Raw genomic sequence first — 14,429 nt, forward strand, 5'->3', positions numbered from 1 at the left:
AGGAAATTCTCTTATAAATTTAAATAAAATTTATGCATTTAGCAGACGCTTTTATCCAAAGCGACTTACAGTGCATTCAGGCTATCAATTTTTACCTATCATGTGTTCCCGGGGATTCGAACCCCCAACCAGTGCTCTACCTATTGAGCTACAGGAACAAACAAAACATGAGCATGTGAACAAATATACACATTTATATGTAATACAAATATACACACTTTGTTTAGATCTCTTTCAGTCTTTCAGCAACTGCCCTGCAGTCCTTACAATTTCTTTTCAACATTGAACCAGAATCTGGAATTTATCTTCCAAACAACAAGACCAAACCACATGCTTTTCACCATATTCACATTGAAACGTCTGCTAGTTCCTTGTGGTTATGGCGGTCTACTTTACACCTGTAAACAAAGATTTTTTTTTTCATTACTATTAGTGACTGGAATGAGGAAATCTTGCTTTCATATCAACAGTCTCAAGGTTAATTTATATTAATCCAAAAAAAAAACCTCACCTTCCTCACCTCCCCCTGATGTACATGCACCAGAAGAGATGAAAGCTCCAGGTTTTCACCAAACCCGTTCTTCAGCGGGACAGACCGATACCCTAATAAATGACCAGAAGAGAAATGCAACAGCTCAGAGGCCCTTTAAATTTTAATACAGAGGAACCGTTTTTCTTTGAAACAATATTATGAAAGCAATTAAAAACTTAAGGGGTCATATGATGCGATCAAAATTTTCCCTTTCTTTTTTGGAGTGTTACAAGCTCTTAGTGCATCAAGAAGATCTGTAAAGTTGCAAAGACTAAAGTCTCAAATCCAAAGAGATATTCTTTATAAAAGTTAAGACTCTGCCACGCCCCCTTAAAACGGCTCATTCAAACATGCCCCCACATGTCTACGTCACTATGTGGAAATATTTGCGTAATGCCGCCCAAATGTTCAAGCAAGGTTTCAGTAACCACAGTTAGTGTTGAAGCAGTCATGTCAGGGAGATGCTGTGTGTATCTAGGCGAAAGCACATTTATTTTGAAAGATGAAGCTTGCGAGTCGCGATTATGGAAAGGTGCGTTACATTTCCAATGAGTGCTTGCGGTGTTTGGCCAATCACAATGCACTGAGTCAGTTGGCCAATCAGAGCAGTCTGCGCTTGTTGGAAGGAGGGACTTTGTAGAAAACTGTTGTTGCCGCTCAAGTGTTCGATTCTTCAGTAAAGTGTGGATTTGCATCATATACAACATATAATCGTCACTTCCCTACAGGTACTCTTTATTAACAAGGTGACCGCTCCAACTACTGGCCTGGCATACGTAATACAGCATTTTTGGCCGTTTTTCACTGATTTGTATAAAAACCATAGACGCGAATCGTTTTGAAAATATTGTCGTGTACATGTGAAACTTTAAAAAAAAACTCAAGGGAAAAAAATTTCTGTTTTTGACTACATCATTGTCGTGTATATGTAGCCTAAGATAGCCCCCCCCCCCCTTATTTAAGTGAAGAAAGTTCACTAAAATAAGAATTAAACATTTAAAAGGCGTAATATATATTTTGGGGCTCAGATCTGTTGGATGGATTTACCTTGACGAATACCTCTAACAGGAAAAGTGGCCTGTGCAAGAAACTTAGCGTCAGAGAATGTGTCCTCCTCAAAAACCACAAAGCGAAGGAAGGCCAGATCTGGCTCATCTACTTTAAAGTATCTGGTTGGATTCATTTGGCCCAGCCACACTGGATTCAGTCCGTTGTCCTCTGCAAAGAAACCAACATCACTACTGTAATCTAAATTTTAATTCCTCTCTCCCTATCTCTCTTCCCGTATCCTTACTGAAAAGAGTCGTCTTGAAACTGTAGTCGTCTGCTTGACCTCCTGTGTACGGCCACAGCTCAACTTGCACAAAAGGACTGACGATGTGGTCTGGACTGGGCAGATGCCTGGCTGCCATAACCTGGAGGAAACCAGAGAAAATTACTAACAGTTTTGACAAAACGGCACCACACAAATGTGGGTAGTTCTCCCAAAAATGATCATTTGCCATGTCATTCAAAACATGTAAAACCCTAAAGAAAATTAAATATCTGTCTTCCATGGAACACATAAGGAAATCTTTTTCACAAAATAAAAATAACCGGAGACTGTCAAGCACCAAAATGACAACTTATAATATTTTAGTCTAAAAATTCAAGTCATATAGGTTTGGATTAACATCAAGGTGAGCAAATAATTACTTTTTACTTTAATTTACATTGCATTCCTATTACTTTGATATTCTAGAACTCAAGAACTTCTAGAACTGCAGTTTCAAGCAAAAAGAGTTATTTACTCTGATTCTGATGTTTTTTTTAGCAGGCTTCTTCTTGGTTGGATCTCGCATCCACTCTGGTTTAAGCACGTAACCCGTGCCTCCATTCAGACTGAAGAGAGCACTGTTTAGCTGCATGAATTTATCTGAAGAGAGATGACATTGAGGTTAAGATTTATTAGACACGTTTATTGGAGAGCAGTTCTGGGACGCTACTGCAGACATTAGAGTAAACTCTTCTTCTAAGATCAAGTACAATCATGGTGAAGCAATAGTTTTAAGAGAGGCTTGCTGAGAAAGTTAGTCAATGTTGAGATGTTTATAGCTAACTTATGTAAATAATGAACAAAAATAGCAGATGTGGGTTAATGGCACAAGGATTTGAAGATAACGCTTTTTTTCTGATTGGATAGCTACAGTATCTGGTCATTAAAGGAATAGTTCACCAAAAAAATTAAATGTGCTCACTTTCAGGCTATTGAGAAAAAAAATCAGTCTCAATCTCTTCTTGATCTTGGATGAAATTTTTTACTAATTTTTATTTTTGGGTGAACTATTCCTTGAAACGAGTAAATGATGCATTTGGTTATTCAGGCCTGATATGGAAACTAAATTCCTTCCAAACAGAACATTTTAAAATAGCCTTCTATCATCCCCTTGAGTACTGAGGTTTTACTACCACAACAAGGCTCGGTTAGATTTTTTATTTTATTATGTAATTATTATTCATTATACAATTATTCAGCAAATACACATATTCACCAAAAGTGACATTAAAAACATTCATAATGTTACAAATTATTTCTATTTCAAATAAATCTCTCTCGCTTACCAGGAGTTTGGAAGTTGAGAGCTACCATTTGGCAGCCTAGTTTCCATGAAGGACAAGGGTCAAAGTTAGAGGAATCAACTCGCGCACTGCAGGGATACACACGGGTCAGCGCTTTGCGGTTGTACTCCAGAATGCTGTCCGACTTCTCCACAGCGTTTTCATTCTCCTCTTTTGGAACCATGTTATCCTGAACGGAACGCACCTCTTTGTAGTTGTAATTTTCTGAGTGGTCATAAAAGTGCAGAATGGAATAATAAATGAAATGAAATGTCTGGTTCGCTCACCTCAAAACATTTCTGGAATGTTTTGAACGTGGCCTTGAATTAGTTTTGCTTAATGCTGATGTGTATGATAAAGTACAGCTGCTTTTCATTTTAGTTAGTTCCACACTTTTTTGTTTAATTTGTGTAATTTTTGGTAAATTACGTACCAAAAGTTTTTTTCTTGATAGACTGGCAGTATACCACCATGTCTGACATCTCAACAGCTATTTTGGTTTTTGACTCCATTTCTGCTCTTCTCTATTTCGAGAAGTAAGGGAGATTGTCAGTGCATAGATATTCACAGGAACTATTGGTTATCAAACATTGAGAAATATAAATAGAGAGAAAGATACACTATTGATAATCAAGCACAATAACAGATATTGAATGTGAGTTAGTGAGGCAAGAAAGACAAGCAGAAACAAACCGCTTTCCCCAAACTCTGCTCGTTTTGGATGATGCTCAGAAGCACTTGGTACCATTCGTCCACCTGCTCCACGATCTGACACGTGAACTCAATTAGCTTCAAATTCTCCCTATTCAAAAGGGTCACCACAAGGGGCCTGGCATGCTTGGCTTTGCATGCTGAGGAGAACCCATTCAGATCAACAAGGAAAAGAGTATTAAAGTTTTATCATTTGTAAATAATTGATCATTGAAAATAATGAGAACAATCTTTCTTGCAGTTGCTGCTGATAATTGGTGAGATTTTATATGCATCTCACAGCTTAGCTTAGTGTAAAAACATATTCACACAAGCGGAAAAACAATCTTACCAACAGTACACTTTGAGATGTCCACCACACCTTTACACTGGTCGCCTAAAGGATTGTCTTTAGCAACCTGAAAGAAACCCTGAGCTCAAATCAGTTTATACATATACATATCTACTTTTTTGTTGTATATATAAGTATATATTTAATATAAATTACAATAATTCATATTCAGTACATAATGGTTTTTATTAAATATATGCAATGACTTTAAATCAATTATTTAAATGAATTATTAGTAAATTAATACAATTTGTATGAATTAGTTCATGCATGAAGTCAGAAGTCCTTAATATATAATTAAAAAAAATATAATTGATTTTACTGTATGATTGTATGTGTGAATATATATATATATATATATATATATACAGTAAACACAATTATTTTAATTTCAAATTAATTTAATTTTTCATATTAGTTTTATATTAATATTAACATTTAATATTTTTAATATTAGATATAGACCATGCATCTATTAAAATTATTTATTTTTTACAAATAAAAAAAAATGGCTGAGAAATGATGCCACTTGGTGTGATATTTTGTAATCTAATACAATGAAACTCATATATTTTAAGTGTTTTTGTAGAACATTATAGTAGAATATTATAAACTTACATTCCCAATACTTTTAGGGTCATTGTTGGTGTAAAACAAATATTTGCCCCATCATACTTACCTCACTGTACTGTTCGCTCTCACATGTGGATATATCCACCTGCAAAAACATAATATGATACAAAACTACAGTTTGCAGATGGTCACAATTTTTGTATCTCTTTTAGTTTCTGTGGCTAATTTGCTTCTCTTATCTATTCTCTCTTCTCTCACCATACAGAAGCGCTCCACTAACTGTGGTGTTACAGGGTAGCGTAGTTTTGTCTTGCCGTAGAAAAGCTTGTCACGAAAACAGCTAACCAGGTCCTCAAGGCTACCGAACTCATAGGCATCTGCCAACACATACTTGCTGTTGTGTTGGTAAATCAGATAATGTTCGACATCCCCTTCAACTCTGAGTAACACATAAACAAATAAAAATACGTACTGAGAGGAAAGTACGTGTCTTCGAGGAATACAGTAAAGAAGTGAAAAGGAAAATATTGAGGAACCTGATGGAAAGGGTAAAGCTGTAAGGCTCTTCTCTTTGTCTGATGAGGAAGGCTCCATCTCGAGGGATCCTCAGAAGATAGTCTTCTGCTTCGGCTTGACTCAGGTTACTGTAAAACCACCTAAATAGACAACACAAGTTTGTGTCCAGATATTTCTAGTTTCAGTGACAGAAAAATGATCCGGCATTGGAATGTGTATGTATATGAGTAACTGTTTAAAAAAGTGCTATATCTTACCCCATTTGGTGGTAAGGCACAAAATTGAGCCGAGGCAGAAAACCGTTGAGGTGCAGATTTAATTGATCATACTTGATCGGATTTTGTGTGTAATACTTGATCAAGGCACACATACTAGGAAAACGTTGCTTGATTGTCAAGTAGTAGAACCAATGACCATTTTCTGAGGAACAGAAAATTCTGTAGTGCTGAATTCTCCCGCTCGTCCTACAGAGAGCACATATTATTATATCAACCATTTTTTTTTTTTTTTTTTTTTACAATATTTGTCTTTGTGAATATAAGCCTGGTGCTAAACATTGGTCCAATGCAATGTAATTAATGAAAATTAATTTAGGCACAAGCTTCAAACCTTTTTTGTGAAAGAATTTGAAAAAAAAGAGAATAGTGAAAGGCTGGGCAGATTAAGTACCAGAGGGAGATATTGTAGTTTCTGATGAACCTCTCACTCTCTCGCACCAGGAAGGTTCCATCTTTTCCATCCCTCCCTTTGCAGAAATCACACAAGAGTTTTTCAGCGGCTATTCTGCCTTCGGCCAACTGTCCATGAAACCAGGGCTCTGACAGGTGCAGCTGTGAGCCGTCCTGAACGTTTCAGAAAGAAACAAGCAAATGTGAAAGTGCATAAAAAACTTCTGAAAGTGGTTTGTCTTCCCATGACCTGAACTGACTTTTTAATGAAGACAATGAGTCACTTACCTCAGGACTGTCTTCTTCCAACTTCTCTTCAGAATAGTATAGCTTATTATCTGAGATCACACAATCATGCCTGTAAAACCTCTAGATTGAAAATAAATATATTATAATACATTTTCATCTATGAAGAAGTTATTATTATGACTATGAATATGTAACAGCAAAAAGGAGATCACTTTTAAATGAATTTAAAGCACCTTATCTATTGGATCCCAGATGCAAAGCTCTCCTTCCTTCTCCACTACACGGTTTTCTTTAGCTTTTCTTATCTGCTTTGAAATATGAGAAATTATGAAATAACCTAAAGCTGCCTCCTAAAACTTCAATCAGATCCTGACACCGTTGGCAAACAGATTTAAATTCCCTAATGAAGAAAATTTGTTTTATGGAGAATACAAATATATCACAGAAAAACGTGTAAAAATTGCACCTTCTCCCTGTAAGTGTTTCCAATTTTCTTGAAGCTGTCTAATTTTATTTTCACAGTTGTGTTTCCTTTTTCTTCCTCCAGCTGTTAATAGCAAATAGAAAACTGGCATATGATACATAAAAAAACGAATGCAAACAAACTCACATGTGCATTTATTCTGTTAGACGTTTGAATGATGTCAGATGTTTAAAGAATCAGTCACTCAAAAATTTACTGAAAATATACTCATCCTCAGACCTGCCAAGATGTTGCAATAGATTTGGAGAACTTTAGCTTATTGATTGATCCTCTGTAGTGAATGGGTGCCTTCAGATTCCAAACAACTGATAAAAAACATCACAATAATCCACAATGAATCCATATGATTTATATGGATGACAAGAGGTCATGGAATTTTTCACTGGAATAAGCGTTTTCTGGTGGGTTTTGGACTTTTGGCCAGATGCAATGGTTTAAAGTTAAAATGCTTGTTTCATACAAACACACAGCTTTTTGCTTAACAATAAGTTAATTGATGGACTGGAGTAAATTACTTGTGGATTATTGTTTTTTTTTTCAGCTGTTTGAACTCTCATTCTGACGGCACCCATTCACTGCAGAGGATCCATTGGTGAGCAAGTGATGTAACGTTAATTTCTACAAATCTGTTCTGATGAGGAAAAAAATCATCTACATCTTTGATGGCCTGAGAGTGAGTACATTTTCAGTCAATTTGAAGAGATCCGTCATTTGATGTTCACACTCACATACAAATGCAATGTGCTTCAGTGTTAGCACAAAAATACTGTGTTGTCACCATGATCATGTATATCGGATAAAAAAAAAATCTGAATTGCATGTAGTCTAAACAAAGCCTAAATAATTAATTTTCCATATTAGACATAAACAGAGTTTGTTTGTTATGTGAGTGAGATAAGACGTTTCTCTGGTGTGTGGATACCTTATTGGTGTCATTACTCTCTTTTATTTTCTGGTGCTGTTGAAGAGAATAAACAGGGAATCATGCACTTTAACGATGATACTACAAAATGTATATTCCTAGTCTGCTACACAATTACACTGAAATCTTCATAAGTCATGTTACATTAGAGACTCAAGCAACTTAAGGATCTCTGCAATTTTTCCTGCTAAATTTAGTTCAACCACGTGAGCTGACAAATTGGACTTTTTTTCCCCACCTTGATGATGATCTTGCCTTTCAGCTGGTTTGGTGAGGGCAGATCGTCTGCTTCTGGTTCCAGCGGCTCGGTCAGGAGCTTGTCTTGGAAAACATCTCGTAACATCTGAGCCATCATTTTCTGCTGCTTGATGTCACAGTGTTCTTCTATGGACAGCACCACAGGATACCTGCCAACAGAGATGAAAATAAGATTGTTGAATGTTGCATTTACCTTGCATAATGATAACTGAATGTGTGTGTGTGTTGTTGATGACTAACTCAGACGTTGCAAAAGCATGATCATTGATGGCCTTCACCACATCCTTGAACTTGATCTTGGAGGTCATGGTCCTTCCATGGTATATGACAGGTTCATCTGGACCATTCCAGCAGTCCACTGAATTACACAAAACAGAATACATAATAACATAGGGCCAATATCAAATAATATGAATTATATCCATTCCAAGCAAAACTGGTACGTTGTTCACTGACACTCAACACAGCGGCAGCCCAGCCTCAGGCAGCGCACATAAGCTTCCGTTGAAGACTCACTGCGCAGTTGATCTCCAGTCAAATATCTGTGAAAAAAAGCAAAACACATGAAGTAGCACAGGAAGTTCATAATGGAAGAGGAGGAGCTGCTGCATTTGTGTTCGAGCATGAAGAACTGAAGCACTGACGTGTTGTGAGAAGAGTTGATCCAGTAGTGGGACAGAGGATTGTTCATGTCCAAAGGGCAAATCTCAGAGAACTTCTCATCCCAAATCGAGTTCTCTTTGGAGAAGAGAAAACTGAGGAACTAGAAAGACAGAAACATTTTGTTCTGATTTTCAGCTTTATAGATTTATTTCACGCGTTGATGCCAAACTAAACAGATCTCTGTAATTTGTACCTCTCCAATAGTAAGCATTGGATCGCTGGTCTTCCTCATGGTGTCTTCGATGAAAATGGTCATCAACTCCTGAACCTGACTCAAATCTTTCGCCCAGGCCTCCTACGGTCAGAAAACAAATATACAGTTCATTTTCAAATTTAATATTTCTTTTCAACATTCGTAGTCAAAAAGAAATGTTTCTTGAGTAGCAAATAATGGAATAATGGCTGCTTTGCCATAAAAGGAATAAATTACATTTGAACATATATAAAAATAGAAAACAGCCATTTTAAATTACAATAATGTTTCAGAATATTATTTGCTTTGGTGAGCATAAGATTCTTCATTCGAATGCATTAAAAACAGTAGGCTAGATGGAGAAAAGATAAGATAAAACAATACATTGGTCTTACCTTCTGTCGATATAAAAGAAAGTTTTGGAAATCATCGAGGAGAACTACAGAACATTCAGGACTATCAGTATTACTGCAGAGAAATACATATAAAAACAAATAAAGTTTTCATATTACACATATATATATTTTTTTAATCAAATAAAATTCTCATGATATGGCTCCTTTAATTTTTATTTGTTTTACCTTATGAAGGCTGGAGGCCCTTTTTCAAACTCTTCTAGCAACTAATAACAAATAATAAAAAGAAATTAATGAATAATTGTAAATATTTTTATTTATAAATTGTAAATATGTAAATGTTCCATTCAATACTACAAATAACATTAATAAATAATGGAACTGATACTCAAATAACAATGAAATACAATGAAACACTAAAAAAAAAAAAAAAAAAAACTGTACACTCACCATCTTCTGGTTTTCAAATATTAAAAAATTGTAGAATTTGTGAAACTGCTGAATATCCAGGGAATAATCTTTTGCTTCCACCTCCTGGACATACACTTGTGTTAAATGTGTTATAACTTAAATATTAGAAAGTGTAAAATCCTAATCCCAACTCGCTTCAGATAAAAGCATCTGTAAATGCATAAATGTAAATGGAGAATTCAGTTTCACTATTATTTATACCACAAATCTGTCCTCCAGAAAACGTCCACCTGGTACAGTGAAGTTCATCTGTGGCAAAAGAGACTTGAGCTCTTTCAGGGTGATGCTGAGAGAGAAACAATAACGAGGTTGAGACAGAAGCAAAAGTGAGACTGGTTGAAAAAAAGGTCAAAGAGAAAAAGGAGAACCTGTTTTTCTTTGACTGATCAACCGAGTACATCTGCTTCCTCAGCCAACTACAGTAGAGGGAAAAACAGAGAATGAAATATTTGTTGAATTGTATTATGGTTTATGGATACACAAAGTACACTATCTGTGTGTGTGTGTGTGTGTGTGTGTGTGTGTGTGTGTCTGTGTGTGTGTGTGTGTTTATGTACCTCTCTATAATCTCTGGTGTCTGAGTCGTCAGTGTTTTTTGTCTGAGTAACTCCAGTCCTGTCAGCCATTTCTCTGCATCCTCCACTAAATCAGCTGTAGAACAGCAAAGGCTTTTACAGAATAAGCACAGATTGACAAAATGAAGTGGTGAGATGGTCATTATTGTCCACCAAACTGAGACTTGAAACCTCAGGGTGCTCCATTGGGACCATTCTGGTAAGTGTACTATTGCTAGCATAGCTGTTTGCCAGAATACGTTATATTTTAGATGTTGGTGATGATACTGTTCTGCTGTCCCTTTATAGCTATAGCTTAACCAGAAAGGCTTCTTTGGTCAACCAAAAAGACCAGCTTAATTAGTTAAGTTTTGCTGGTGGAAAATATGCATATGTTGTAATACTAACTAGCATAAACTAGCACAAACTAGATTTGACAGCACTGTTATTATGGCTCAAAAGTTTGGGCTTCAAGATTTTTGAATGTTTTTTTTTAAAGAGGTCTCTAATGCTCACCAAGGCTGCAATTTTTTTGATCAAAAACACTAAACACATTAATTTTCTGAAATATTATTTCAATTTAAATAGCTGTTTCTATTTTAAAATGTAATTTGTTCCTGTGATGGAAAGCTGAATTTTCAGCAGTCATTGCTCCAGGCTTCAGTGAGACATGATCCTTCAGAAATCATTCTAATATGCTGATTTGGTGTTTAAGAAAGGTTTCTTATTCATTATTAATGCTGAAAACGGTTGTGCTGCTTAATAGTTTTGTGAAAATCATTTTTTAAGGATTATTTAATAAATATAAAGTTCAATAGAACAACGTTTATTTGGAATAGAAATCTTTTGTAACTTCATAAATCTATTTATTGTTACTTTAGATCAATTTAATGCATCCTTGCATCCCATCCCATCCCATAATGCATCCTGACAAATTTATTTTGAAATAAATTCAGGTGTATCTTAATAATTTAGAATGTCGTGGAAAAGGCTACACAATCATGGGGAAGACTGCTGATCTGACAGTTGTCCAGAAGACAATTATTGACACTCTTCACAAGGAGGGCAAGCCACAAACATTCATTGCCAAAGAAGCTGGCTGTTCACAGAGTGCTGTATCCAAGCATGTTAACAGAAAGTTGAATGGAAGGAAAAAGTGTGGAAGAAAAAGATGCACAACCAACTGAGAGAACCGCAGCCTTATGAGGATTGTCAAGCAAAATTGATTCAAGAATTTGAGTGAACTTCACAAGGAATGGATTGAAGCTGCTGTCAAGGTATCAAGAGCCACCTCACACAGACGTTCAAGGAATTTGGCTACAGTTGTCGTATTCCTCTTGTTAAGCCACTCCTGAACCACAGACAATGTCAAAGGCGTCTTACCTGTGCTAAGGAGAAGAAGAACTGGACTGTTGCCCAGTGGTCCAAAGTCCTCTTTTCAGATGAGAGCAAGTTTTGTATTTAATTTGGAAACCAAAGTCCTAGAGTCTGGAGGAAGGGTGGAAAAGCTCAGAGCCCAAGTTGCTTGAAGTCCAGTGTTACGTTTCCACAGTCTGTGATGATTTTGGGTTCAATGTCATCTGCTGGTGTTGGTCCATTGTGTTTTTTTTTTTAAAAAACAAAGTCACTGAACCCGTTTACCAAGAAGTTTTGGAGCACTTCATGGTTTCTTCTGCTGACCGGCTTTCTGAAGATGCTGATTTCATTTTCCAGCAGGATTTGGCACCTGCCCACACTGCCTAAAGCACTAAAAGTTGGTTAAATGACCATGGTGTTGGTGTGCTTGACTGGCCAGCAAACTCACCAGACCATAAAGAATCTATGGGGTATTGTCAAGAAGAAAATGAGAAACAAGAGACCAAACAATGCAGATGAGCTGAAGGGTACTGTCAAAGAAACCTGGGCTTCCATACCACCTCAACAGTGCCACAAACTGATCACCTCCATGCCACGCTGAATTGAGGCAGTAATTAAAGAAAAAGCAGCCCCTACCAAGTATTGAGTACATGTACAGTAAATGAATATACTTTCCAGAAGGCCTACAATTCACGAAAAATGTTTTTTATTGGACTTATGAAGTATTCTAATTTGTTGAGATTTTTGTTAAATGTGAGCCAAAATCATCACAATGAAAAGAACCAAATACTTAAACTGCTTCAGTCTGTGTGCATTGAATTTATTTAATACACAAGTTTCACAATTTGAGTTGAATTAATGAAATTAATGAACTTTTCCACAACAATCTAATTTATTGAAATGCACCTGTAAATAAAGAATCTTACAAACCCCAAACCTTTGAATGCTAGCTATAACAGTTGTAAATGCTGCTAAATAAGCATCTTGTTGCCTGATTGTGAACTTAAAATGTGTGAGGAACTTGTTACATACCTTTTAGACTTAGCGATTTTAAAATAAACTCAGATCCATAGAAGATGGTGAAACAGGTTTTGCTGTCCTGCTGGAGCTCTTTTTCAGATTGGCCAAAAATTCGTCTAAATTTGCTGCCCCTATTGCTGCTCTCATTAAATCTCTGGAAATCTTTAAATGTCTCCCACTGGCGAACCTCCTTGAACTCAAAAATGTCCACTGCAAATAAATAAACACAGATTTTCTATACAGAATTGATCAACTCCTGTATATCATCAGTATTTTTTGCATAAATACCAGTGCTTGCCTAAGCAAATCTTCTGAAAATGAAGGCCCGAATTAGTGCAAAAGTAGGACCACTTTCTTAGATATTAGTGTAAAATAATATAACTGCTATTTTAAAAAGCATTAATTTACTTGATTCAAGTCTACTTTCAAGGAAGCAACTTACACACTCTGACTATCTTGTCGTCAGAGCGTATCAAGGCCACCTGCATGCTCTCCATAATGACCTGGACAGTGAGTCTTTCAGCCCTCTGCTGATACACCATCATTTCAGTCCCTATCTGTAGATGCTCCGTAACCCGTCTCCTCTCATCCTCTATCAGCTCATGCCACTCACTGCCGCCAACCATCACTGCATCTGACACACGAGGCAGAGCATTCTTGCATCAGATTGCTTCACACTTTTATGTTTATCAAAACAACAACTGTTAAAAGTTAAAACATGTATATTAAGAAGTACTTACCTTCCTGATTCGGTGCTCAAAGCAAACTGAGAAATGGCGTCTGTTGGTTATTATCAAAACCAGTCTTGAGAAACCTCACATCCTGTGGCATAATCAGCTTTCTTATTTCCTATGATGAAAAGCAAGCATTTCCAGAAGACAAGAGTGGACATAAAATCATCTTCCCAAATCATCTTCATGAAAGTTATATGTGAATTGATACAGTAAATACCTGTACCTGAAATTCCAAAAGCCTCTAAACCTAGATCTAACTTCCAAATTCTATCTATAAAAATGATCTCAAATTGAACAGTTCATAAGACAAACAGTGGCACAGATATTTTGCATTTAAAACAAGGGGGTGGAGAAAAATATAAAGAATTTGTGAAAAGAAGTGGATTTTACTGGAAAGAGAAAGATCGGGTGAGAGATATGTCTGATGTGTAATTTCCTGAAATTAACAGTTGGCACAAAATATGCTTTCTAGGTTTTTTGGTTATAGCTTTTGAAATCACCATATTGAAAAACAAAATATTTTCACTGCACCAGATAGAAGATAAAACATGATATTTTAGGGTACAACTTATAAACCCTAATTATCTTCCTTGTTAGTGTCCTAAAAAACATTTTTTAAAAATCACAAATAATATGTACTATATGTATATAGTGTTTCATTATGATACTATTATTTGTATTTTGTGTGTGTGTGTGTGTGTGTGTGTGTGTTTTGGTTTCCCCAAAATATGTCTATATAATTTTAATGAACGTGGAGAAAAGTGGAGATTAAAATTAGAGAACAATCTATAAATACTTGTTTTTTTCTGAAATATTGTTAATCTTTATTGTTCAAAAGGTATAAGACTATACTAACATGTTTTACAAAATAACCAAGGCATATCAACAAAAAAAATTATTTTGTGTAAAACACAGGGATCAAAATAAGAGAACAGTAACCACTGTTGCACAAAATATTACAACAAAAAAATGTGCAGGGTTACAGCTGTGAGAAATTAGTACGAAGTGTAAAGGGCCTTGCTTTGAATGACTTCAGCACATCTGCAGCTGCAGGACACTGGTTTTTAGACTGCGCTGGTTTGATCTTGATCCACTCTTTTTCTGCTCTCTTCCATAGTTTGGCAACTGTAGTGGGTTTCGTAACCATAACTTTATCACCAAGGGTTTTTGATATTTGTTCCAGATATTTGCTGATAAATCTTGTTAAAGCTCCTCTTTTATGTTACATTAAACCCCTCAT

At 36.0% G+C, this 14,429-nt stretch overlaps 1 protein-coding gene across 2 annotated transcripts; it reads right to left on the reverse strand.

Annotated features, from left to right (window-relative positions):
* Positions 1-203: 203 nt before the first annotated feature.
* On the reverse strand, positions 204-13,306 carry si:ch211-260p9.3 (1-phosphatidylinositol 4,5-bisphosphate phosphodiesterase gamma-2). 2 transcript variants are annotated; one of them, XM_059565193.1, is made up of 32 exons: positions 13,196-13,306; positions 12,898-13,089; positions 12,468-12,665; positions 10,083-10,176; positions 9,894-9,941; positions 9,727-9,811; positions 9,505-9,588; positions 9,280-9,320; positions 9,094-9,166; positions 8,699-8,800; positions 8,487-8,605; positions 8,299-8,384; positions 8,083-8,200; positions 7,823-7,991; positions 7,585-7,620; positions 6,645-6,725; positions 6,412-6,483; positions 6,218-6,298; positions 5,931-6,103; positions 5,519-5,725; positions 5,282-5,401; positions 5,004-5,184; positions 4,852-4,890; positions 4,173-4,239; positions 3,824-3,981; positions 3,564-3,654; positions 3,134-3,355; positions 2,323-2,447; positions 1,827-1,947; positions 1,580-1,750; positions 512-603; positions 204-398 (listed from the first exon to the last, which is right to left on the reverse strand). In XM_059565193.1, exons 2-32 carry the CDS (start codon positions 13,079-13,081, stop codon positions 393-395), a joined length of 3,444 nt encoding a protein of 1,147 aa, XP_059421176.1. In that variant the 5' UTR covers positions 13,082-13,089; positions 13,196-13,306; the 3' UTR covers positions 204-392. The 2 variants fall into 2 exon arrangements, with proteins under 2 accessions (XP_059421176.1, XP_059421177.1); XM_059565194.1 differs by lacking the exons at positions 12,898-13,089; positions 13,196-13,306 and having other exon boundaries at positions 10,083-10,193; positions 12,468-12,588.
* Between the last annotated feature and the right edge of the window lie 1,123 nt (positions 13,307-14,429).

The sequence above is a fragment of the Carassius carassius genome, chromosome 13 (assembly GCF_963082965.1).
Source record: "Carassius carassius chromosome 13, fCarCar2.1, whole genome shotgun sequence".
Taxonomy (NCBI): Eukaryota; Metazoa; Chordata; class Actinopteri; order Cypriniformes; family Cyprinidae; genus Carassius; species Carassius carassius.

Coding starts and splice junctions, on each gene's coding strand:
- si:ch211-260p9.3 (XM_059565193.1), bottom strand. CDS start 13,081: ATGGTTGGCGGCAGTGAGTGGCATGAGCTGATAGAGGATGAGAGGAGA. Junction 5,402..5,518: donor GTGCCTTACCACCAAATGGG/GTAAGATATAGC, acceptor TTGTCTATTTAG/GTGGTTTTACAGTAACCTGA. Junction 4,240..4,851: donor AGAGCGAACAGTACAGTGAG/GTAAGTATGATG, acceptor GGTTTCTTTCAG/GTTGCTAAAGACAATCCTTT.